Below are 27710 nucleotides of genomic sequence, written 5' to 3' on the forward strand. Positions count from 1 at the left end.
CCTTCCTCTTGAATTGCAAAGGCCTAAAATAAATGATAGCTGGAGCTGAGCCTCTCACATGGAGGATACAGAGACAGAAAGCACAAGGAAACATATATTGTCTTTGGCTTGCCCTGTAATTTGCAGTGTCCTGGCCAAAGTCCACCTTATTCCACGCCCATTTATTTGCAACACACCCTTACTCCACTAAGGGGCAGCGATTGTGCTGTTAACACATCGTTTTAGATGCGATCACTGAAGAGTTTCAGTGCAGAGTTTAGCAAGAGAAAGCTAAAGGTCAGAACTATACTGTCCAACTTCAAAAAGCTTTGAGTCTACTGTTGTGCTTGAAAAAGCTTTGACTCTACTGTTAATTAATCATACTAAGTTTTTCAGGCCATCTCCAGTTTAGATTTATGCATAGCAGTAATAGACTTTTCTTCCCCATATGGATGTTTCTGATCCACCTGTAGCAACTGGAGAATTGCAGACTGCTGCTGCTGCTTTCTCCCTCTCCAGAATAACCCGTAAAATCCATTTCATTGATTAAATAGCTATATTGCAGCTGTGTATGGTTGCACTTAAGGTACTTCCCGAAACAAAATAATTGCTCATAAGAAATGGATTATCAATGAAGGCTAAAAATATTGCTATCTTATGGCTCTCCGGTATATTTTAATTCCAGAATATGAAGAAGTCCAGGGAAAATGTTATAAAGAAGATAGCAATTGCCAAATTGTTCCACGTATGAGATGAAGTAGCAGTAATAATTCCTTTCAGTACTTTTGCAGAGGCCAATGGATTGCAAGGGAAAAAAAAAACAGGACAGGGATCTGTCCATTTTGTGTTAGGGTCTTGTTTTGTTTTCCAAGAAACTTTTATTTTCTTAGGTCTATGTTCAATCCTTAAAATGTATTTGGCTTAGGAATGCTTTTGTTGTATGTTTGCTGTCTTGCACTTGTTGACAACCTCAGCAAAGGTTAAACTTTTAAACAGCTCTGTACAGACGGTAGTAAGCAGATGCTGTAACATACAAGTCTGTTCTGGACAAAGCAGTGGCCAGACTCAGAGCCACCACCACCTTTAATCTTGAGCGTCTGCCTCAAAAAGAAAGGATCTGGATATTTTAAGTTTTCTTCATGACTTTCAGCTCTGCAATAGACATTGCAGTTTCCTTTTTCTCATCTTGATTATAGGCTTCGAAAGAAAAAAATGTTTTAAAAATAGAAACTTCAGCCTGATCACAGAGGCTCTACAAAAGGAACATGAAGTAAAGTTTCTACATAAAATAAGGATGAAGGATACCCACAACATCTTCTCTGGCCTTCTGAACTTCACTAAAATACACAGAAATGCCTGGCAGTCTGCTCTGGCCTGCAGAGACCTGATTTCTGCAGTGTGTTTTGACATGCAGCCAGTCTGGCTATATCCCACCTCTTCTAGGGGAGTGGAAACTACTTAGGTCCTTTCTCACCTCTCCAATTTGGCATTTAGAGGGAGTTCTACTGGGAATTTCAAGGCCCGCATGTGAACGAAGAGGTTCTGTACACAGATTGGGATGCCAGCCCCTGCGTGATGGGCTATTAGCCCGTGAGCTATGTGAGCTATATAGCTCTGAAGGGTTTGATTTCTGCACACGCTGACCCTCCATCCCCAGCCACAGTTGGTGTACAGAGACAGCAGATCTCTGATGGTGGAGTTTCTTGTGTGGTGCAAAATGGGATTCTTGGCTTCCAAAACAGTACAAGACAGTTTGAATTAACTACGGGCAGCAACTGGGGTTCCTTCAGCTGTTCCTGGCTCTCTCTCTCTCCTTTAGTAGCCACCTTCTGACATCCTTCCAGGTTGTAAGTGTGAAGGAGCACAGCACAGCTACCCAACTAGAAGTGGTCTGAGTATGCAATTATGAAGCTGAGTCACAAAAGAGCTGATGGACCAGCCAAGGAATCTAAACGGAAAATTCCTGTTTTATTCAGCATCTACTAGTCCACAAATCATGAGGGATTCAGAAAGGTAGGAGGGAACATTGCTTGAGGCCTAGGATGCAAGGGGAATGAGGAAAGGCAATTTGGAAAGTGTATACAAATTATGCATTCATTTATTGTAGAACTTATTTCTTGCTTTTCTTTTAATTTGTCTGCCTCTCAGTGTTTAGACAGAAGTCATGTGAGCTTCTGAGCTGCAAGCATGGAGACAGAGTAGAAATGTGTGCATTAGTGCAGAGTGCTGCTGGAGCCCTAGCAGAGTAAGAGAGAGGCAGAGAGAGAGAGTGTGAGAGTGAAAAGGGGTAGTGGTGGGAGCTGGAACAGCAGCAACTGCTGCTACCACATCGCAGCTTGTGCCTGGGAATCAGCTCCATTGCCAGCACATTCCTCCGTCTCCAGAGGTGCAGATGCCGCCGGTTCAAAAGTCCTAGAAGATCCCTGGCACTGCCAGGAGCTAAGCAGGTGCTTTTTCTGCTGCAAAGAACATCTGTCTGGGGACTTTGCTCCTTTGCTGGACTGAAAGAGGTATTTTATGTCATTAATGTGTGTCTTTTCTGAAAGCAGGTGTGGGATCTGAAAGAAAATAACTCAGGGAAGGATGTCAAAGCAGATATGGAGAAAGGTGGTGGGTTTTCCTCTCTCTTCTCCTATTTAGGAGAGCTAATGCAGTAAGGAGCCCCAGTCATTAGGATACTGTTTGACTAAAAATATGGAGGATGGGAGAGAGAGGGTTAAAGCGCGGGGGTGGATTGAAGCTGTTTCCCATCTGCACGATATCTCTTCTAATTGTTTCTCTGTGTAATCTCTGAAAGTGGAGGAAAACTTTCCTTGTGCATCTGAAGGAGCAGAAGTTACCAAATATATATCAAGATTTGAAACTTGTATTTATTTACTCCAAATATGGTTTGCTCAAATCTCTGCCTGGCAAACTACAGTTCCTGCCACAACAGAACCCTCCTTAATATATACAGATTTTTAGTGTCTTAATGTCCAGTGGCTGTGATATCACTTCTATTTCATTCCCTCTTTTCTGTCTTTCTAGTGTACTTGCCTTCTGCTGTCTGCACTCTTGTCCCAGCCTCTCTCCTGCCCGTGGGGCCGTGGCCGTATGGATGCCCCCGTGCAGATTTTCCGGGAGGAGCCAGGCTCCACCTGCTCCCCCGGGTCCTGTCGCTCCCCCAGCACCAGCAGCAGCTGGCTCCTGGGCTGGGAGGACTATGAGAGCAACGCCACCGGGGCCTTTGGGGACGCCCAGCACAACCACACCAGCATCTCCCCCGCCATCCCCATTATCATCACTGCTGTCTACTCAGTAGTCTTCGTTGTTGGCTTGGTGGGAAACTCTCTGGTCATGTTTGTTATCATAAGGTAAGGGGAAACGGCTTTGGAGCCGCAGTTGAAAGAAATGCACATGATAGTCCTGAAATTTGTTGGGGGGGAGGGGAGGGGAAATAGTTGTGGCCCAAGAAAGCTTTCTGGGAGTGCATAAATGAGGAGCTGGTAAAAAGTAACTGGAATGAGCTCAGATGTTTTCACTCGGAGTAGTTTGTCTGGAAGTGCAATTAGAAACAGAAGGGAGAAGCTGGTTAAAAGTGATAAATCCTGCAGCCTGCAGGAAATGTGCTATGTGCCCTGGAGCTGTGTTCGTTAGGTGCCCTCTAGGGATGAGTCTGCGGTTGTCCAAGGGAAAGCTGGAGTGGAAGAAGAAAGCTTCCACTTCCAGCTGCAAGACAGCTTTTCCCTGCAAGGAGTCCTGTAGAGAGCAGGATGGTTTATGTATCTAGTCTTGGGAACGCTAATATATTGCTGCCTTGTCATCTAGCAAGATGAGAAAACTGTAAATGATAAAAACATGTGGAAATGCTCAGTGTAAAGCAAGGGATGTTATTGCTCTGTTTAGTATATTTAAACTCCAGTTGTTGCTGTTTGCTTGATAAAAGTAAAGTAGATGCTGAGAGAGGTCTATATTTCATGTTATTTCTCAAGAAATAGGAAGAAAGCTATGTATCTGCACTAGTAAATTTTTCACATTAAGCTACTTAGTGAAATCAGCCCTACTTGTACTTACATTTACACTTGTGTGTTCTTGTATATTTTAGTTTGCACTCTCTTTTTGTCCTTTCCAGTTGCAACTTATAAAAATGTTCTGGGTAGTGCAGATTAGCAGAGTGATAGTGAGCTACAAAGAAGACTGAAATCATTCAACTTTTTGGACTCCTGCTTCACATTCTATATAAAACTTGCAAAAAAATCTGAGAAAATAATTCTATAGATTGTTCATTGCTTAAATGAAACCAGCTTTTACACAAGAAGGAAACTGGAGGTATTGAAAGATATATTACGAGTTAAGCATGCATGGTAAGGGTCAAGCAACTGCAGCATGGTGAGATATCCTGTCAGACCTGATATAGCGGGATGCTAACTACACTGGAAACAAAGATCAGTTATACCCAGGGGAATGCTCTTGAAAAATGGAAATAAAATCCTCTTTAAAAATCAGTCTAATGAATAAAGGTGCCTGTGGTCAATGTGGAGGTTTGCTTTGGCTTTATGAGGCTGTAATTTTTATACTCTTCCATATTGCTTTACCCATTATACGGAGTAGAGATTTCATTTCTTTTTGTATATATTTTGCAAGAAAAGAGACTCCGTACTTGACACACTCTTATCCCAGCTGCAGAGGCAGAGTTTTTCTAAGCCATCTGTCATTAACAATGATAGTGTTAATTAACTGCTCCTGGGCGGTGGAAATAAATTCAAACTTAGTCAGAGCTCTGAAAGTTATCTCTCATGGATTATACAGTTTTTATGCATTTCCTTTTTCCTCTCCTTCTTTTACCATCCTAAGATTATTTTTGTGAGGGTCCAGCTAACTGTGGCTCCCTTTCCTACCAGTCCCTGCCTTAGGCCTTTATTATAGTTTGCCTGTCTCCTGATTACGTGATCAAAAGAAAGAAAGAACGAAAGAAGTACTACAAAACACCTTTTTCAGTATCTCCCTCTCCTAGGATTTCTCTGTGGCAAATGCTTTAAACTTTATTAGAATCATTGGATGAGTATGCCTGTTGTGTGAAACCTACAGTTTCCAATTTTTTATTATATAAAAATAATTTTGAAATATTCCAAATGTTCGTGCAGGAATTGTCTTTTTTATTTTTGTCTTAACCACTCATCTCCCTCTACATCTCAAGATGGTTATTCATGAGACACTGAAAAATGTAGACTGCAATGATGTCCTTTTGTGTGGAAAGTCAAGCTCTGTGGGAATTTTGTGAAAGAGGGTGGCAAGAGAGAGGGTGTCACATCCCCTAACCATTCCACATTGCCTTTCCTCTAGCTGCTACAGATCCCAAGGAGGATGGGGACAGACTGAGGCTCTTCTTTACCGGACAGTTGTGTAGAGAGTTTGTCTGAGTTCCCTCTTTGCCATTTCTCTTCAGTCTGAATCCTAGAGCTGCCGTTCTCCTCCTAATGCTTGCTGGATCGGTTCGCAACACAGGCCTGGCTCCTCCTCCTATTTCTCTTTTAAATAACGTCTGATACTGTTATACACTGAGTCATCTTTTGTGTGACATAAACAACATCCCTTATGTCCCAAGAGCCTTGGTGAAACTGTTGAATTGTCAAGATTCAGGAGCTTCCCAACAGTCTTGAGATGCCTCAGAAATAGGCTCAAATCCAGCCAAAAGCTGCGAGTAGGCAGGCCTCAGCCTATAACTTCCTATAACAGCCTCCCCCCCCCCCCCCCCCCCCCATTAAGGACTGTTTTCTACCTCTATGCAAGGGCTGCTGAAGAAGCTTCTGGAGACCAGCGAGTTGGTGTGGTGCAGAACCTCTCAGCAGCCTCTGCGCAAAGTGCTCTATGTTGAAATCTCCTTCAGGTGTGTGCGGGGTGTGTTTCTGCCTTACCTTTGTGGATTTCTGAGAGAGAAAAAACGCAAAAATAACAGGAGTACTGCAGCTCAATGACATTTACAAGTTCCTGTCAAAAAAGTATCTGTTCGATATGTCTATGCAACTTTTCAATCTTGATTAGGAATCAAATCATGTCATTACATGGTTTAGTCAGGAGAAGGAGGTTCTTTCAAGTAGCTTTCTTATGCGACTATAGCACCCACCTTACTGGAGGTATGGGTTAAGCAACAGACCCTGCCTTTTTCCTAGGTCTCCTGTTGGAGAGCATATGCCCACGTATCTATGTGACTATGGAGGAAAAGTAATTTTCCTTCCTGCAGTGATGAGAAGGAGGAGAGAACACTCACCTAGAGGTTGCATCCCTCTTAAGATAAGAGGGAGGAATTAAAGAGTATTTTGTACTCTAGAAGAGAAGCACCAAAGAATATGGAAGGGGAAAAATGAACTAAGAAAGGCTTCTACCTAAGATAATACTATGAAAAGAAAGAGAAAATTGCAGGTCAAAGAGTATGGGGAGAGGTGGTCCGCAGTTCGGAGGACTGTTATTCTTAGTAATTGAAGTGGAAAGGAGAACCAAGAGAAATACAACCATTCCTAAAAGAATAAAAATAGAAAATAAAACTGCCGTAGAAAATAAAATCTCTATCATGTTTTCTATGACGAAGATCACTGGGGAAAGTGACAAAAATGCTTTCTAGAAGCTGATGATGAATAGGATATCCTTTTGATGTCCTCAACTACTGAGATTAGAGCAGAAGATGGATAAGAGAAACTGGTTTGATCACTGGTTTGATGGATAAGAGAAACTATAATAAGAGAAGTGGAAACAGGAAACAAATAGAGGAAAGGTATTGAAAAGGGGTGAAGAAAAAAAAAGCTTAGAGATATGGAAGGCAATGCTAGGGAGGAAGGGATAGGTTGAGACACAGAGGTAGAGACTTAGTCTTTCCTATACTTTAAAGGTAAGGGGAGAGAAAATGCATTAGCAAATTGGAAGGGAGAGAGAGGGAGAAACATATCTCTTTAGTGTTGAGAAATCTCTGTGATAAGAAGACATCAGAGCTGAAATAGGGTAGTAGAGACATTTTTCATCACTGTTCAAGTATCTAATTTCCTCATCTTGGTGACCATCCATTCCAGCTCCCCTAAAGAGAGATTTGGGTTGAAGTCAGAAGTGGAATGGTACTCTAGTAGTGTGGTGGCAGCATGGCCTGTTAAAACACGTCTTGAGAGACCTGAATTCTTTCTTGGTTTTGCTACCAGGCTTCAACACTTCATCTTGATGAGAAAAGGCTACTTCATGGCTCAGTTTCTTCTTATGTAAAATGGAGATATGGATATTCACTCCCTTTAAAAAGAAAGAAACAGTTAAATTTAGAAAAGCACAATGCGAGCATTAAAATTCTAACAGAACAAGACCAGGACTGCTGTAAGCACCTGGGATTCCTTAAACACATTGTGAATGGGTACGTTTAGTACTGCACAAAGAGCTGTGCATTTAATATGCAGTGCAACCTACACTCTTCTCAGTGTAAAGTCGGGTCTCACTCTGTGGATGATTTGTAGTAACTCTCTCTGTGTTTCGATCAGCTACGTGGTATGTGTACAAAGGCCCAAGGGGTCAGACCAATAGCAAACCTGGTGAGCTATCAGTCCCTCAGTCACACTGTGCACATGGGATGTACTGTTATCTTGCAATGGCTTCTTTTCCTAGGAAGAAAATAAGGCAGTACTGGGAAATAATTTTGCCTGCTGCAGTGGTGGAAAATTCAGATATTATGTGAGAAGCACAGTATAGTCCCTATAGAGGAGAATGGGAGGGATGAAATAGGTATGTAGAAACTAGGTGATATTATCTGAACTCGGTTGAGTAAATTTTTATAGCTTTGTGTGTCTTGGTATGAGCAGCCTCTCTATTTCAATCTACCTCTTTTTTTTTTTTTTTGGATTGATTTTAACCTCAGAGATCTTCTGGAAGTGAAATAACTGGCTGAAGATGCTATATAGTAGTACTTGTCCCTGGAAGCAGAAAAGTACTTTTCTTCTCTTCATCCTCCTTCCTGACTTTTATTTCCCTAAATTTCACTTTTAACTTTAAAGACAAGGGTGCTTTCTTGTGATAGCTGGAGGGTCCTCAGAAAATGGAATCTGAATGAAAGTTCTCAGAATGGAATCTGACTTAGAGCTTTAGCTATGGATTTACTCTTGTAAAAAACATAAACATACTCTTATAACAATCCTGTGGGAGCCTTATGGGTGTCTCTTACCCGTTCCAGATTCCCTTTTACCATGCACCCTACCTCCATTGTTCCTGAAGTCATTTATTGAGAAGAACAATCACTATTATCAGGATCTTGACTAACCAATCCTGTTTCTTTTAAATTTATCTTTCAAGCTTGCAATGATCTAAATAATATTCTACATTCAGAAATAGTTTTAACGAGAAGCTATGTCACAGATATGTAGATTCATTCCTAAGGGAAAAGAGAAAGCTTGTATTCCCTGCCTTGTCTAATGTTTAAGAAAAAATATAACTAGTAATACATTTCTATTCTAATATTCATTGAAACCAATAGCACCTCGTGTAACAGGAAAATAAATTAAGAAAAGTCACTTAAAATCACCTCCTTTACAGACTGCTTTTAAATCTTCTCCATCATTCATTCCAAATCAGAATGAACACAAAAAAAAATTCCAGGAATGAAATTAAGTCAATATATTAGTGTAAATCAATATTAGATTTTGATAACATCAAAAGATTATATGTTAATTTGTTTTAAATTATTGTTCTAATTTTATTAAACTATTTTTGGAAATAATATTGTTCTGAAATGAAAAACGAAGTTTCAGAAGAGTCAACCTAACTGAATTGCCCGTTCTCTGTTACCCATAGTCAATATAATTTCATTCTTTTATAAAATCACAGGGTAGGCAGCTAAAAGTAAGTGTGTAGCCATAGTAAACTTTGAAGTTTATGGCTTTTTACCTATTGGTGGCTTGATTAAAAAAAATAACACTTTACTATATCAGTACAGAGATATCAAATGGATTGACAGGTAATTCTTCAGTGGACTTCAAAGAGCATCTGTCAGCATCTTAGTGTATGGAGATAATTTTTGTGGGTTCTGCAGGTCTTGACCAAACATGGCACCATTTACAGTAGGATTTTGAAGACAGATCGCTGCTGATGTCTTTTATAGATAACACAAAGACCAAGGCAGTGGGAAATGTGAAAGAGGGCAGATTTATAAAACAGTGTTGGTAGTTTAGCAAGCCCAGCTCATTTAAACAAAAGTTGAGTGACTTTATACATTTAACACTTTGGTAGACAATGACTAAGTGAGACGTGGGATTTATAAGCAGACAAGAAAATCAGCATGAGTTCCCAGTATGATGCTGTAATATGAAGGACTGGTGCTGAAAAAATAGAGGGAGCATAGAAAAGGCTTGAAAAAAATATTTATTAGAGAGAGTATTAGAGTGAGGCTGTAGCTTATCTGTTTGACTTCTGAACAATGACTTGATATCCAGCCAGACACTTCCGTTGGGTTTGCAGCGAGCTATTCATTTATTTCAAAGAAAGATGCAACTGGAATCAATGGCTGGAAGCAAAACAAACTATGAACTGATAGAAAGTGAAAATCTACAAGAACATTCCAGTTTGGCTACTGGAGAGGCAGAAAGCTTGAAATAATCTTCCTGACCTCAGCCAAAAGAGAGAGCTATGAGGAATCTCATGTTCCTGAGCAAAAGTGTGGAGTGGGAGTGCAGCTGGGAGGTGGAGGCAGACCAACTTAACCTGTCTGTTGAGTGGGATGAAGGGAGGAGTGGGTGGGGACCCTTCATTGTAGTTTTTACAACAGAATATTTCGAATTTGCTGAAAAGGTATTTTGGCAAAAATATCTTTTCCTGATGACTTTGATCTGCCTGAGATGCACTGAAAATAAGTCAGGATGAACTTACTGACTTGCCTAGTCCTACCCTTCCCCCCCCACTTCAAACTGTGATTAATTTGTCTCTTAAATGAATTCATTGAAGTAGATGAGTTCCCAAGGAGAGTTTTGATTTTAGTTACACACTGCTTTCCAAAGGAAAACATCTGGAAAAAACTCCACTTCTAGGAAGTTTACTTCATGTCTCTGCTTTGACCCTCTCATCTGTAATAATCAGATATTTCTTGCAAAGTGTGGAACCTTTGATCTTCTCCTCAAGGAAGACTTGATGCTTTGTTTACTGTTATTTTCATTCGTGAAGTTTGGAAGGCATGAGGAAATGGCAGCATGAATGTCATTTTCTCTACTGACAGGCATCAGCGCACAAACTAAATTAGCTTTGGAGAAAGGACTGGGTACAGATGGAATGAAAACAGAAAAGGGGAGTGTTTGACCAAAGCTGGCATTCTGCAAAATGTGAAAAGGATATAAATAAAGAATTTTTATGGTCCTGTTGGAAAGTTTGCATGCTAGCCTGTGTATCATCTTTGAAATGTTTATTCTTCCTGGAGCCACAGGGTTCAGGTCTTATTAGATTCAGTTTCTAATCCCTAGGGAAGTGAAAATTAATTCTAGGCAATTTGCTATTTTCAGTGTTGAGAAATTATTTAAAAAGAAAGCTCTGCCTTCTCAGCACTAATATTAGAGGCTAGTATGATTCTTTCAGTGCTCAAGTTTCCTCTGATATCATGGCAAGAACATTTCTATCCTCTCCATTTCTCATACTAGCCCACCTACGCAACTTACAGTGTTCTGTGTGGCTGCTCCTTTCTGCTTCAAAAATCAGTGCAATTCTGCTTTGTACTATGACTGAACATCTAGGTTTCCCAAATGTAGCTGCCCTACATCTGGAGGACAGATGATTTTATATTTGCAATGAATTTCTGAACTCTTTCTTGATTTTCCTCCCACAGAAACATCTAACTGGGAAAAATGTTCAGTAACATTTGGCTACTTCCAACCAAGATCTATATACATATCTATTGCATTCAGAGCCTTTCCCACTGCAAAAAAAAAAAAAAAAGAAAAAAAAAAAGAAAAAGAAAAAAAGAAGGAAAATAAGACCTTGAAAACCTTCTACTGGAGCTGCTACCCTTGTCCCCTTGAACACTGAGATCTGTTATCTTTACCAGGCAATTTCTGTTTCATAGCATAGAAAACCGCCTTCTCTTTCACACAAGCACATAGGAAGCATTTTATTCAGCTAAGGGGGCTCATAATGTCCTTCAGAAAAAAAAAATCCTTTCAGGCGTTAAGAACAATGGGCAAGGTGAGTGTTACGAGAGATTCAGCACTCGCTATGGGAATGGACCCATGGTGAGTGAGGAGGATTAGAATGGGCTGTGTAAGACGCTGGGAACTCTCCATAGCATGACTGGTGGCCTGAAATGGTCTGCACCAGCATAAAGTTTCTCAACAGAGAGAGTCAGCTGCTTGACCAGCTCTAAATTGATCTTACTTATCATTAGAGATCAAAAAGTCAGGAATCTAGTCTAAGCTAATTGTCTAGGCTCTCCAGTAATAATATTAGATATATTGTTCTTGAATAGAGAATCTGTTTTTTTAGATTCTGCATTCTCATGTTTTTCAGCTCAGGATGTGATAAATCGCACTACCTTTGAGTTTTCTCTGAGCTCCCCCAGGAAAATCATGGAAGCACAAATTTCACACTATTGATTTTTCTAAGATTAAGCATATTTTGTTCAAAAAGGAGCTCTTAAATCTCAGACAAAAATATTAAAAATCTTTATCTTAGAAGAAGGAAAACAAGGTCATTCTTGTTGTAGTACTGTGAATTTTTCTGTGTTGAATGACCAGGATGTATATATGAATCTTCTTGAACCTTCTCTTCCCTGAATTCAGAAACTGTTTCTTTAGCTTGGGAAGGAAAGCTTACACATTTAAATCCAGAAAGTCTTATTCACTCCCAGCTGATGGCTAATTCAGTGGAGTAATGGTAGTGGATTTTAATGATATCTTCTGATATTCAGGTAAATTTTCCCTCCTGAGAGGAGCATAAAAACCAAGATCATGCATTTCTTCATTAAGACACTTAAAAATAGGTACCTACAGGTGCTTATTAATACACAGAAGTCCACTTTGGGATACTATCTTATAGGCAGCATATATAACTTTTGAAGGCTCCCAACAACTTTGAAGTTAAAAACAGGCAACATTTAAATATGTGCACTGACAATGTATGCCTCTTTTTAAAGTATTTTCTGAGGCCCTTTCCAGTGTTAAATTCTGGCTGTCTTTTAAAATGTGATAATAACATATAACCCAATGTGAACATGGAGACTGCAGCACATTGATTTTTACATTCTTTACATAACCTCTGTCTTAGCTTCATATTGGCATAAGCCTTTTATATCGAATTTTTAGATCCAAAAGACAGCATTTTATTGAACTGATGTGTATTTAGAATAGATTTTTATCCCTTTTTTTTTTAATGTTCTGACACATTGTGGTATTGAGCATGCCCTGAACATAATCTTGAGATTTAGAGTTTTTCTGACTAAACTTTTCAGTTGCTTGGTTCTTCATTTATATCATTCAGAGAAACCTAGTGGAACAGAAACTGCATCCTGGTGATAGGTGCTTTTGCCATTTGCTTTCATATGTACTTTAGCCTTCAATTTCATGCGATGACTCAGGTATCTGCCAAAAATACGTACTTGTTATACCTTGTTGTATTTCATGCTTCGGTACTTTACCTGTGCTACTACTACTGGAGAACACTGCTGTAGTATGTTTCTTAGACTTGCTAAAACCACCTCCTCATCCCAGGTTTCATACTGTAGAGAACATGTCAGCTATTGAATTAAAAAAAATTAATTGGAGCTTTCTCAGCCTTTATTAGCTTTATTAATATTATACTATGCTTTTTAATCATGCTCCTTTCCTCTACTTGAGATTTTAAGGGGCTATACTAGCAGGTTTAGATTTTGGGGCATTTTGATTTTTTCTGAAAGCATAAAAGCTTCTTGAGAGCATGCTTCCTTCTTCTATAACCAAAATTTCATTGACATGATGGAGATGTGATTTCTTCCTATTTACTATTTTAAAACGATATGTAAAGTAAATCCTGATCCAGGAAGGAAAGTACAGTAATAATAAGTGAAATGAGGACTTGTGGAGATGAATCTAAAGCCAATCCTGGAGAATTCATTTTTGAAAACAGAAGCTAGGCTAAGTTATGATGGTTTTGAGAATGTTGTTTATGATATGTAAGCAGATATCATTTTAACCTTGCTCCTGAAAAATCATCATCATATATCCATACAAAAATACATCCAAACCAAAGATTTCATCTTCATCTTGACTCTGTTTTTCTGCTGGGTTTCCATATAACTTCCAGTTGATTACATCCCACAGAAGCTTGAACCCTTACAGCTTAGTAAGTAGTCTCAAGATCCCCCAATTCGCTTAAGTCATCAGAAGTTACTCTGCCTCTTGAAATTAGATTCTAGCATCTAATTTAAAAGAGGGATCTTCCATTCATTCGTAGTACCAGAAAAGCTGTCACCTTGTTATGTGCATTTAACAACCCAGCATTTAGCAAACCATTTTCTGGACACATAATTTATAGTAAATGGTTTATACAGCAGTGGTTTATAATTATTTTAACGGTCTTTGAAGTATTTCAAAGATGCTAAGATAATGCTTGTCATTAATTACCACTGTGTCATCTATGCTGCAGTTATGCTCGGGTTTCCCATATCTGCTCCACTTGTTTAATTGAAGCAGGTAGTAGTATTTTCCCCTTAAATCAAATTCATCTATTTGAACAATAATTTCAATTTTGCAAAGGAAAACATGATTCCCTTACTCCATCAATATTTTCACCTTGTTTAAGTGCAGATTTGGGTGAGCCAGGGGAGGGGGAAAACCCCAAACCACACACAGTATTACCTCCTATATTTTAGTGCCATAAAATGAGGTTGTAGAAAAGCAGTAAATCAAATCTCTCACCATATGTTAGAGTCAAGACTCTATCAGGCTCCACTTCAAAGTGTCTGACAGCAACAGCAGTCATTTTATTAACTTAACTGGACTTTTGATTAATGCTGTAAGTGCAAATTTTCAGGAGTATCTAGGCATTCAGCAATTTTAGATGCTTAATTCAAATAGTTCAAAAGGAGTTTAGATGACTAAATCCAGATCCTCGAAGGCATTTTTGAACTTATGAACATCTGAATGACTGTATGATTTGATCCATATTGCCTATCAACCTTAAAGGCTGACATCTCATTTACATGGAGGCCATTGCTTTCAAGTGAGAGCAACTGAGCGCTTTGCATTGCTAGTGTGAGGTAAGTGAGATTTAAGGCACTTCAGTAAAACATGTTTGGATTTAGCATTGCAGTGTTTGACCAGTGTGCCCTTTGCCACTGAGCTAGGTACCTAAGATCCCTCTGTGGGAAGGGAGGATTTATTACCTAAATGTAATTAAGTATTTATTGGAGCAAAGATTAGAGCCCTGGTCTTCCTCATAGGTTTGACAGAGAAGTGATCTGAACCTGTTTAACAGATGCCTATTCTGGCCTGGAGTGAACTGGGCACCTGGTTGTGGTTTGTGAACCCGGGTAGATTTGCTCTCTCCATATGGTTTTAGGCCCAGTCAGCTAGCCATGGGAATGCCAGGCTGGTGAGTTGTAGGGAAGCATTAGGTGCACAGCTGGTAAGGTCATCAAAGATGGGGTTGTTAGATGCCTGTCTCGCTGGAAAAAAACCAAAGCTTTTCAAAGAGCTTTACTGGTGGGATGGCATGCTGTGCATGTTTTTTGCATTATATGTTCTCTCTCATATATAGCTTCAATTCAGCTACATTGAAGGTTGTCTAAATGATGATGATTGGATGAAACTATATTACTAATTATCTGCGAATGCTAAAACACCCTTCCTGCTGGTTCAGTGTAGTGAGAAAAATTTATTTCCTTATATGTGTGCATTGTGTAGTCTAAGAAATCAAAACTGCTCACTTTAAGTGCATAATATCATATAAAATATGTATATGCTCAGAGGACATGATTGATGTTCCAGCTTCAAAAGCTTGAATCTTGCAATTGCCTAAAAATTTAATTCTGTTTTACAGAGGGTCTTTCCTATTCCCCACTGGAAGAGAGGGAAAGGGGATAAAGGGAAAATATAGTATATGATCACATAATTAAACTATATCACAGTGTCACACACAAAAATAATTTGAATTAAAGTTGCAAGGCACAGGAAATACCAGATATAAAGGCTTTCAGGTAGCTAATTTGTCAAATCTAGTACATTTCTTTTATTATTGGAGTATATGGTATATACTATATAGGCACATATAGGAGTTATATTTCATTGTAATTTTCCAATTTTCATTTAAAGGAGAAAGATAAAAGAAATTTTTGTATATGCAATAGCAAACTGTCCTTACCCAAACTTTTGGAAAAGCTATGAAAGATAAACAGAAGCAATAATTCAGAAGAACTATTAATTATTTAACTTTTGTTTATCAAAGGTCATTCCATTTCATTTAAATATTTCTGCACTAAGCCTTGTCACTTATATTTGACTAAAGCATAACTTTTTGCAAAGCATCAGACATTGATTTGAAGACATCAAAAGATGGAAAAATTACTCCTTTCCTGTGTAATTTGTTCCAAATAATAATCACCCTAGTCGTTAGGAAAAATCCATCGTTGTTTCTAAGCTGAGTTTGTCTAACTTTGACTTTAGATATTGCTCCTTGTAATGCTTTTCTCTGCAGTCTGAAAGAGCTCTTCAGCACCTGCTATTTTCTCCCTGTGGAAGTCTTTAGACACTGTAATCAAGTCACCTCTCAGAGTTCTTTTTGATAAACTAAATGTATTGAGCTCTTTAAGCTACTCATGGTAAAATTTTTCTCCAGTCCTTCCAGTTATTTTTGACTTTTATGTGTACTTTCCAATCTTTTTTTTTTTTTTTTTTTTTTGCATTGCGGACAAGACAACAATTCCAAATTTCATCAGTGCTATCTGTAGAAGTAAAATTGCCTTTATACATGTCCTTTTTCAGACATTTAATGGAAATGAGTCCATTTTAGCACAGATTTGTAATCTGAGCTTTTAGTGAGTTTTCATTCAGTCTAACAGTTGGGTTGCATTCAGAGCTGCTTTTCTTTTCCAGGAGGAAAATTCCTGGTCTGTTTATGCGTCTTATATTTGTTCATCCTAGCTACATACACTTGCATTTGTGTTTCAACAGTGTCTTACCAGCTACAATGTGAGCTCCAGGAAAGCACGCCTTACGTGATGAAAGGCCTGTTTGGGACATTGATCTGGAAGAGCTAGGGATGCCCAGCTCCAGCTGGTGTGTGTGCTCTTACCTCTGCTCTGCCTCTGATCTTGGAGAAGTTCAAAGTGGGGCAGAGGGAGACTAGACCATTGGGGATCATGTAATGAGTGTAGAGCTTTTGTTGCTGCTTCCTTCTGATTGTCTTTGACCAGATATCCTTAATGCATCACTTGCTGTGGCTTTGTTCAAGATATATGCCTTCATTTGGACTGTTCATCAGACAGCAGAAAACACACTCCTGGGAAGCAAGTATTAGGAATCTTACAGCCGTTTGCAGCAGTTTGTAGAGGGACAGGGTATAACTTGTTGGCATCTGAATGAGAAGAGTTTACTTTCTTTTCCCTTGCAGTTCTCTTTTCTGTGCTTTAAAGCAACATTTGGTTTTATTTTCTCAACAAGTTGTAATCTGAGTGATTTAGAAAAACTGATGGTTTTATGTAAGGCTTTATGTTGGTCATAAAATGACATTTTTGTTCATATTTTAATTAAAAGCTAACTTACTTGACAGGCTCATTTGTCAGTACTCTGAAATACTGCTGAAGATTTTTTGCAATTATTTTTGATGCTACACATTGAAAGGCAGGTAGCCACATTACACTGTATAGCGTTCATTAGCTGGACTGACCAAGTTTTATATTTCCATATGTAAATTACTTAATGATTTACACTTCACCTGTGCACCTTTTACTCAGGGGACACAGTCAATGTAGGTGAAACAGTTATGAGTAAGGGAAATCTGTCACTGAACCTCATAATAAACTAATGCCAAAGAGGAATAGTAACTACTTAAGAAAAAGGAAGCATTTCAGGAAGGAGTGTTAGATATGTCTCTATATTAATAACGGGGAAAAGGGGCGGTCTCTCTCCTTCACACTTTGTGTCCATAGCAGAGTTGGAAGCAGTTTTCTGCATTCTGGAACACAATCTGTTGCCCTAGCAGTTAGATTATCACTGTGGCAGAGCAAAGGCAGCGTGCCATCTCAAAAACTGTATCCTACTGTTCTGTGTAGGGTAAGATTCTTACCAAATACTTCATCTTAATGAAATTAAAGGATACAGCGAAAATATTGCTATGATCTTCTTTTTTTTTTCCACTGTGATTTCTTGCTTAAACAATCACCATATTTTCCATTCTGTGTCAATAAAGACATGACAACTGGGAAAAGTTGAGGATAAGTAAGGAGGAGCAGTTGGAAAGGTAGCAGCAAAGGAGAGGAGCTGCTAAAACTCGTACAAGCTGGCATCGTTGCAATGAATTCAAGCAAGAACAACTACCTTGTAGGAAAGAATCTGGCTCATCAGACATAACGGTTAACACAGATTCTTACCAGAGAATGGGATGCCTATTACCTTCATTAAAAAAACCCCACAAAGCTGGTAATCATCAATAGTTAGCTATAAGTAAGGGAAGTTGAAAACTGTTCTGTCACTTCCAAATGTAAGCAATGGTATTTGTTTGTAGATGGATTTGAAAAGATGGAATTGACACCAGCATTTGGATAAGCTGGATTAAATTAATCTAAATATTTGCTTTTGTCGGCGATAAACAATTCTAACGGATAATGCAGTTGCTGAGGGACTGGGTGAAATGCATTTACTATTAACCCAATGGACTTGAATGTGTGGGCCCTTCTACACAAATTAGAAAAAATAGTAAAAAACTAACTATGGCAAAGGTTCCCTGACAAACTGTTGCGTATTTGAATGTAGTGACTTAACACTATTTTGGCGTAATAAAGACTTGTTTTTTGTTTCTCAGATATACAAAGATGAAGACAGCTACCAACATCTACATTTTCAATCTGGCGTTGGCAGATGCACTAGTTACCACTACTATGCCTTTCCAGAGCACTGAGTACCTGATGAACTCTTGGCCATTTGGGGATGTGCTCTGTAAAATAGTTATTTCGATTGACTATTATAACATGTTTACCAGCATATTCACACTGACTATGATGAGTGTTGATCGATACATTGCCGTGTGTCATCCTGTGAAGGCTCTGGACTTCCGTACTCCTCTCAAGGCAAAGATAATCAATATTTGTATCTGGCTGTTGTCCTCATCTGTTGGCATATCTGCCATAGTTCTTGGAGGAACCAAATTCAGGGAAGGTGAGTGTGGGCGTTCAAACTTGAGCATTTTGTTCCTCAACTGACATAAAACGTAACTCGGAATATTGACTAAACTGGATTGAGTCGTACTTCGGTAATTTATACCTGCCGTCATATTGCATGTAAAAGATCATTCACATTCCTTGATTAAAAACATGTTTGAATTTCTGATACTTTGAAATATATTGTGGAACACTTGAGTATGAGATATAAATAGCGTAAGCTAAGGTGCCATTGCCAACTGAAAGAAGAAAATGCACTTTGAAATATTATTCTTGCAAAGATGAGACCATCAAAAACTAATAGCAGACAGCAGGTAAGAGTAATCAAAGATTTCAACATTGTGGAGAGATCAAAGAGGATCAGCTTAGGATGAAACTTCAAATGTGGGTTGAAGGTGCTTTTTATAGGTTTTGAGAGAATAGTTTAGACGAAGTTCCAGGAACAGAAACTAGCTTGCCTGTCATTACTATTAGCATTAAAATTATCATTAGTGTTAAAACCTGGGAGCTGATTATTCACAGAACTTAATGGTATGGTGAAGGAAGAAAAGAAGATAGAGAAAGAGAAAAAGAAAATTGAGCTAAATGCATTCCAAAAGATAGTATCAGAAATTCTGCTATAGAAAGGAATGAGAATGTCTATGAAGACTTGGAAAGGCTGAGAATAAAACCAGCAGGGCAATTGGAAGTACAGAGCATGGCAGGAAAATAACTACAAGAACATAAAGTCAATGAAGTCTGTATGCAGAGCACCTGTAGATTCTACTTGAAATTTCTAATCCATTAAGGACTGCAGATTTACTCCCTCTAGCTAGTGATTCATTACCAAAGCAGCCACCTAGGGAGTTAGACTTGTTCTGAAATCCTTCTTGAGAAGGAAAGGGGAGAAGCATTCTCACACACATATACGTCATACCTGCAAGCATGATACCCACAGTGCAGGAACAGTTGTATGTTTTCAAAAGGGCTGAGGCCTCTAATGATGTCCTTGTGTTGAGTTTATATAGCTCTATAGCTCTATAGCTCTATAGAATACAAGAAGTCATGCTGCATATTTATTTGGTGGTAGCGTTGTTTGAGATGTAAATTATCTTTTGAAGAAAGATTAATGAGTTCCTGTATTGACAACCTTTTCTAGTAGAAATGTTTCACTTCTTCCAAGAGAAATGGTAAACTTTATGGGACACTATTTTATCCAGCAGTGAAAACAAATGTCCAATATTAAACTGTTTGACATAGATCAATGCAAACAAAACATCAATGTATGTTAACAGCTGCTGAAGGGCTGATTGATTAGGTTGCTGTTCAAGATATACAGATTTTGTTCTTGTTCTTGGTTTTCTGATGGGTAAATTCACTTTAGGCATCTTCATTTGAGAATAATTGTCTGACTTGTTTGTACAAAATCTTCAAGGCTCTGAAACATCAGCTCGGTCAGTTGTTCTGATTGGAGCATGCTTAATCAGCAGAATACTCCTGTCATTCAATATAACCATCGCATTTAGAACAAGGGGCTGCTCTGAGGCTGGAAACAAATAAACGTTTCTCATGCCATGTGGCAGGAGCCTTTCCCCCGGCCCCACAAAGCAGGGAGTAGAAATACACATCTCAGCTGGACAAAATGAGTTCTGAAATTAGGGGTCAATGATCCTCAGCCCCTACCATTCTGCCCTGCTTATCTGGTCTAAGATCTCAAACATTTGCTGCTAATTATCTTGTGTAGTGTGTGCATGAATTGAGCTGATAAGTGGTGCAGAGGATGCAGCAAGGATAGCTTTCTCTGTCTGGCAGCTCAAGCTCAGGACTGAAATTTTAGTTTCTATAGGTGAAAATATTTGTTGTTTACTTACTATGGGACCTGTGTGGAGCTCACATTTGGACATCAACTGAACATCAAATAGAAAGTGTCCATATCTGAAACGTCCACCTGATGCTCAGTTAGTCCCTTTTGTTCTCGTAGTATGGGATTGTTCCCAGTGGTATATTTTGTGATATGTTTTCTCAGCAATGTAAATTTCACATCTATGTAATTTTCTCTTTCTGGCCTTAATGGGGTCTTTCTTACTGAAGGTTCATTCACTTAAAAAAACAGAGAGAGAGAGAGAGAGAGAGGTACTATTACTATTCCTATTGATAGTATGTAGGCTCCCGTTCACTACGGAAGAGCATGGTTGCTTAAAAATGGAGAAAATTAATACTATCTGTCAGAAATATATTTCCTGTGTCAGGATTAAGATTTGTTTTAGACAATAACTTACCAAACACATTTTGAAATATATTTATACTAAAATACTAACTAAAATGCAGTATTTTTCTCTAAATATATTAATCTCGTTGGAATAGCTGCCTTCCTTCCTGAGTGAGAAAGGTCAATATGAAATCTTAAGTGCTCACTTTGTGACACTTCTTAGTTCTGCATATTTTCAGGTCATAAGAATAAAATATAAATTGGATTTTATTCTCTTCCCAAGTTACTGGAAAAGGTTAGTGCATCTTTTCCAAGGGTCTTTGATGGTTAGCTGGTTGTAAACTGGGATTCCATGTATTTCACTGTATGGTGAAACACATAAATATTAATGAATTTAAAATAAGATTTTGCGTAGAAAGTAAACAGCAATGAGATCCAAATCAATAATCAAATTTGTATTTGATTATTTGAAATTCTAAAGTATCTGGTCACTTACAAATCATATTAGAGCATAGCAAATATGCCCATATTTAATCCAGGCTCTTAATATTTTGAAAAGTTATCAATACTGACATTCGATGATATGTGTTGGGATAAGTATTTGTGACTTTTTGTAAGCAAATAGATTTTTGCCTTTGCTATGCATAAAACTTGAGTCCCACGTTGCGCTCTCAGATACAGTCAAATTTAATTCTGTTGTTCTGAATCAAAGGATTCTATCTATATGATTATTTTTAGGAAAAAAAAAAACTACTATAGCTTAGTCTTCACTTTCTTGAATACTTAAAGTAAACTAGTTTAGGATTAAATACATACTGATTGTTGTTAATGAATTTCAGTTTACTAAACTGTTTGCAATATTTAATCAAAGTTAATTAAAATAGTTACAGGTATCACCTTTTTTATATATATTTTTTCTAGTAGACTTCCAAATTTAATTAGAACTGAAAAGACTCAAAATGGCACCTTAAAATTTACGTGCATCAAATTCACTTATTAACCACAAACAAGGAGGTGAATCAATTTTTTTTCTTATATTATTCTAACATATCTCCAAGGAGTTGCTCAAGATTGTACTGGTGTTACATTTTTCATTTTGTGGCTGATATAATGATTTTGATTTTTTTCTCTGACAGAGATAACTTCTGAGAATTTTATCAGAAATCAAATTTCCAGAAAAGAAAAACTGAGATCAGTTACGTCAATTTGAGTCTATTATACTGATTTTATGATTTTTAATCTTCTTTTTGAGTGTACTTATGCCTTACTTTTTATATTTCCATACTGTTCCTGTTAAATTTGTTAATACAACTATATTGACACAAGAGGTTATCTTAATTTTGTGGTGTTACTTTTAAATCTATTACACATGAATTCAATTTTACACATTTTATCTTAATAAAATACGTATTCTTTATAGTATATTTCAACATAAAATTTAAACAAATTAAATGAAAATGTACTATGAAAAGGAATATCAGCATGATCCATTGCAGTACAGTGGACATGAAACATAACCATTTTTTTATTTTCCTGTTTTTGCTTTCAATTATTTTTGATCAGAACTAGCACGGATCAGTGAAATACTTTATTCTGGAGAACTAGCATTTCTAACCAAAATTTATCTATTGGAAAATTTTGGACTAATTTCTGGCCTTTTCTTTTCCATCCCTGGAAATCCTATCTGCATTTTTAGTCCTTTGATGTGGGATTACTGTTGGGACTTGTTTTTCCAGCTGCCGATGAAATGTTTTGTGCTTCCAGCATGACTCCATCTGTTCACCAGCTTCGTGTCATAAGCTCCTATCCCCTCAGACGTAGCAGCATGACTGCATTCAAATGCCTTCCCATGGCTTTGTCAAGATGGTTTGGCTAGCGTACACATTTTAAACAGTACGGGTTATTCTAACCTAAATATTTTGATAAATCTGGGCCAGAGACTAACTGTGTATGAAATTAGGGTGGTACGGACGAAGAGGCAGTTTTCCATGGGAAGGGGTTTCCATGCAGCTAGATGTGGTCCAGAGCAGTTACCCCTGATGACACCCCAGGTTTACCCAGAAGGGCAACATCTGACTGCAGCTGTGCTAGTACGGCAACTGGGACTGAATCCTAACTCCATTGCCACTGCTAAGCCATGATGTGCTACAGGTAACTGCAATAATCAATGTGAAAACTTCTTTGAAGATGATTTTTGATGTTTCTAGGAAAAAAAATGAAGGTAAGATGCCTTAAGCATAGATCACAAAAGATTTAGACAAATTGTCTGAGAGTCATAACCTTATTAAATCCTACTTGTGCTGTCAGCTTAACATTAACCAAAAGATATGTCTTTTCACTCTTCAGTCTCCAGAATTGTCCATTAGGCATTATATTCATTATAACAAAAGCTCAAAATGTTTTACTTTAATTTCAATTTTTTAATCTGAATGTTCAACATGATGCAGTAACAGCTTTCTGATATCAAACCATGAGAATGTCTATATGATATCATAATGTTAACATTTTTCCCCTTGCCATTTTTCAGAACAAATTCTCTGCTATATCTACTTGATTTGTGAGGCATTCAAATATCAAAGAAATATGTTTTGATGGAATTTTCTCTGACTAGTTCTGCTGGAGACAGATATGAAAATTTTATGTGTAACAATATATTGAGTCTTTCCATCTTTAAATCTGATTCAATAAAAGCCAATATGTAATAGTTTGTAAAGGAAAGAAGAATTCTGTAGGGAAAATGAAAATACCCCCCAAAATAATGCAGTGCTCGAGAGGATAAAGTCTAAACTACAATTCACAGTGAAAAATCCTTCTGTTACCTTTACATGTCTTCAGCGGAGTTTATCTGCTGGTAGTAGTTGTAAATCTATCCCTTGTCTTATTTAACGATTTATCTTGTTTGTTGTTTTTCCATATGGTTTGTATGCTGGAAGGCCGCAATGAGGTTAGCAAGTAAAGCCTAAAATATTTAATTCCTTAGCAGTCTCCTGTTAGATGGACTATTACCAGGGCCTAAAAGAATTTGATAGCCCGTGATTTTAACTCCTGGAATGGGCAAGAAGAAAGGGAGTAGGCCACATCCTGCAGGCTCTATGTAGGCTGAATTTTCAATGACATGGTTTGCAGAAAGAGCAGATGATGTCTGACTGTGCACAAGCACACATTTTCTTTGCCTCTATTTAAATGAAAAGAAACTGTTGCCAGGAAATAAGTTTTCTGAATGCAAGCACTTACACATATTTCATTTGCGCTGAAGAAGGCACATGGGAAAACATTATTACACAATTATCACATATTGGCAAAATCTTCCTACGATCAAAAATCTCTTTCAGCTCCTACCCTTTAGGATACCAAAAATTTGCCTCCTCCCACAGGCAAACACATGTATAGTTCAATAATAACTATGAGATTTCTACTCTATTGAACATGATACTCCTTCTCACTTTAAACCTTCAAGAGAGTCAAAGGAAAACAACTATTCAGCCGATCTTCACAAATTTTTATTTTTATGCCTCTGCATTATTACCTCCTCCTATGGGAACCAAAGTCTGTACAATGTTACATGTTTTTAAAAAGCCCATCTCCTTCTAAGTAAATTCTAGACATAGTCATGTAAAACCAATTTCAATTGTAACTGAAGACTTTCCTTGGAGTGATTTAATAACTCCATTCATTAGTACCACATTACATGATAATCACTTTTGCTAGCTTATATTACAACAATATTATTGTTTAGAATATGTAATAATAAAGCAATTATCTTCTTCTTGTTTCTTTTGTTCCTAGATACTGCTAGCACTGAGTGTTCCTTGCAATTTCCAGACAGAGATTACGTGTGGTGGGACATCTTCATGAAAATCTGTGTTTTTGTCTTTGCATTTGTTATTCCAGTTCTCATTATAATTGTTTGCTATACGCTGATGATCCTGCGTCTTCAAAGCGTACGGCTTCTCTCGGGGTCTCGAGAAAAAGATCGAAACCTGCGCCGCATTACCAGATTGGTTCTTGTGGTTGTGGCAGTATTTATTATCTGTTGGACTCCTATTCACATTTTTGTGCTGGTCGAAGCATTAGGGGATGTGTCCCATAGTACTGCAGCTATATCCAGCTACTATTTCTGTATTGCTTTGGGTTACACCAACAGCAGCCTCAATCCAATCCTGTATGCTTTTCTGGATGAAAACTTCAAGAGATGTTTCAAGGATTTCTGTTTTCCATTTAAGATGAGGATGGACAGGCAGAGCACCAGCAGAGTCAGAAACACTGTGCAAGATCCGGCCTATATGAGGGAAACAGATGGGACAAACAAACCTGTATGACTAGTCGTGGAAATGTCATCTTACTGCCCTCAAGAGAGAGAAGAATCCAATGACCTTGGACTGACTCAGATTACTACTGCGCTTTGAACTAGACTCACCCAGAGAGACATTTTTGGAATATTTAAGAAATCCTGGTCATTTGAGCTAAAACAAGTTAATTGTTGACAAATAAGAAACTCCTGAAAATAAGCTCAAATGAAAAGAACCTGACTGGTGGCCAGGTTTTGGGGCCACATTTACTGTAGAGCACCTCTGGGGAGAGAGGAGGTACTGATTGTCGTACCAGGTGACTCTGGATCAGGAAAGCTCTGGCTTTTCTCTTCACTGTGTGTAAGGTAATAATTAAGCAACATTTGGTCATAACACTGAGTTATGCTAGAAATACTGTTTTGACCTGCCAGTGATTGCTTTTGAATGGTCTGACGACTTGATTTGTTGTACTCTTTTACTGTGAAGAGTATTTAGGTTTCTGCAGAACATTGCCAGAGCTATAATCAATATTCTCAACTAATATATCCATAATATTTGTCTGTGCTGTGGAAATACAAGTTAAACGTGATCTGCCTACGTACCAAAGTGATTTTATTGTGTCTGTATATGGTAAAGCATTTCAGCGTTTTAAAAAATGTGTTGGGATTTAAGGCAAATTGTTAGTATATTTTTAGCACATGCTTGGTCACCTATGTGCTATGTTTTTTATGTGTAATTTTCCAAGATGATTGCATATTTATTGATTGTGAATAATATAATACGCATATCAGTAATGTGTTTTCAACAAGAGACAGGAAAATTTCAAATTCTTCATTTGTTACAAAACCGTTAAAAAATTGTTCCCCACTCATTATACTGGAACATAAATATTTGCATTCCATTTTCACTGAAGGATATGCTTAAAAATAGTGCTGTACTTGTTTTGCCAGACAATTTGTAAGTAGACCAAAATAAATATTTGAAGAGTTGTTATTAGAAACTTGTATACTGATTAAGCAGACTGATACAGAAGAAATTAATATCAAATATATTGGATGCTCTAAAGGCACTTGAAAGTGAAAGTTCTCATTTTATTGGTGATAATAACTTTTTCTTTGAAACGATCCTATGAAATTAGTCAATTTATCTGTTTTCCTGTGAAGATGGAGAAGCCAAGGCACAGAGAAGTTGCTGGCTTGCTGAAGGTAAGTTTATGGCAAAACTGAGTCTAACCTGCCACCTTCAGTCCATAGTCTTTAGTCTTCCTAACTGTTAAATACTATTATCCCTATTTCTCCTCTCCCTGAAGTTCGGGGAAATATTATCATTATCTTCACCGAGAACAGGTTTAGCCACCAGAAATCTTGATAACTTATTTGTTTATACAAAATCGTCAATAAGGTGGATGCCTTTCCTGCATAGTAAATTTACTGAGAAACACAGTCTGGCTTGGTTCTAGCGGACCATGAAGCCAACCAAACAAAAATTATTTGTGCACACCAATACAACTCATGAGATTTACCATTGTAGCTTGCAGTACAGGTCTTGTGGAAATGCTGTAGAGAGGCAACCATCCTGCATATGTTGACATTCTTTATTTTCAAATACAATCACGTATGTCTAATAATCTTTGCACTGAGTAAACAAATGCAGCTACATTCATCTTGCAGTACCAAAGTAATCCTGAACAGTCAGTGGTCTGTATAGCCATCCAATGGAGCGGCCATGTAGAGCAGATCTTGTGAAATTCAGGCCATGAAGCTTTGTACTTCAGAACTAACTGCTCTAATGTAATTTGCTTTGTTTCGCTTTGTTAGTTAAAATATTGAGGATAATCTTTACTGGCTAAAACTAGTACTTTCTGATTGTTTCTAAGTGGTAAGTGAATAGCTGACCTCAGAATACCAGATTTGCCTGAGGAAATGAATGTTCACAGAACTGTTTGTATGATTCTAACTTCCTCTGTCTGGTCTGTCTATCTCTCTTTCTCTCTCTCCTTTTTTTTTTTTTTTTTTGAAAGCCTCTCTGTAACATGTATACACATTTCTAAATGATGTTCTGAAGTTTAAGTATTCACAAGAGAATGTTTAAGGTAAAAACTAAGAATTAGTAAATGAACTGTGATAGAAATAGGCTCTAATGAATTATTTTCATTCGGAAAACCACTTAATTCTTGTCAATGTTTTACTGACGTGTTGTGTATGTTCATCTGTTTTGGAAGAGTTATTATTCCATACATTACATGCAGTGCTGAATGAAAAATCAATGTTATTCTTAAGTTGTTAAAAGGAGAAATCTAATCATCAAATTTTTGTGATGCCTTTTTTGGGTAATGAGATCATCTTCCCTATCATATTTGGGGGAAAGTATGAGATCCTGGCAAATTTTCTGGGTTTGAAAACATTAGACTTGAAGAGTGATACAAAAAATATATATTAAAGATTGATTTCTTTCCATTGAACATTAACAGACAAATTTGTTTGGGTAAAGCAGAAGGAAATCTTGGAAGTTTTCTTGTAAAATTTGAAGGCGTACTATGTTTCACTGAACAGCAAAGGAAGGTCGGAGTTGTTCACAGAATCTGCTTCCAGATGCTTAGTTTCCCATTCTTCTTCCACTAGTTCCCATATTAGAATGATTAATAGACAAGACCAGTTATTTTTGCAAGGACATGCTCAATAACTTTGGAAACCTGTATTTAATCCTTGTAAAGTACCTTACTTTCTGTGTAACTCCAGACAAATGATTTGCCTTCACTCTGTTTAGCCACCAGCTGAAGAATTTTAGCATTAGCTTCTTGACATGTTCAGTTCCCTACTTGTAAAACAGGGATGATGGTGTGGTACAAGGAGGTTTTAGGGCAGCAGAACCTGTGGTCATAGCTGATGAGTCAAACACCTTTGTATACCTTCAGAGGGTTTCAGGAAAC

General features: G+C 37.7%; 1 protein-coding gene across 1 annotated transcript; it reads left to right on the forward strand.

The window, feature by feature from the left end:
• The first annotated feature begins 1874 nt into the window (after positions 1–1874).
• On the forward strand, positions 1875–27710 carry OPRK1 (opioid receptor kappa 1). The gene is made up of 4 exons (XM_009673552.2): positions 1875–2489; positions 3007–3332; positions 17950–18302; positions 24279–27710. The coding sequence occupies exons 2-4, from the start codon at positions 3073–3075 to the stop codon at positions 24809–24811; spliced, it is 1146 nt and encodes a 381-aa protein (XP_009671847.2). The 5' UTR covers positions 1875–2489; positions 3007–3072; the 3' UTR covers positions 24812–27710.

The sequence above is a fragment of the Struthio camelus genome, chromosome 2 (genome assembly GCF_040807025.1).
Source record: "Struthio camelus isolate bStrCam1 chromosome 2, bStrCam1.hap1, whole genome shotgun sequence".
Classification (NCBI taxonomy): Eukaryota; Metazoa; Chordata; class Aves; order Struthioniformes; family Struthionidae; genus Struthio; species Struthio camelus.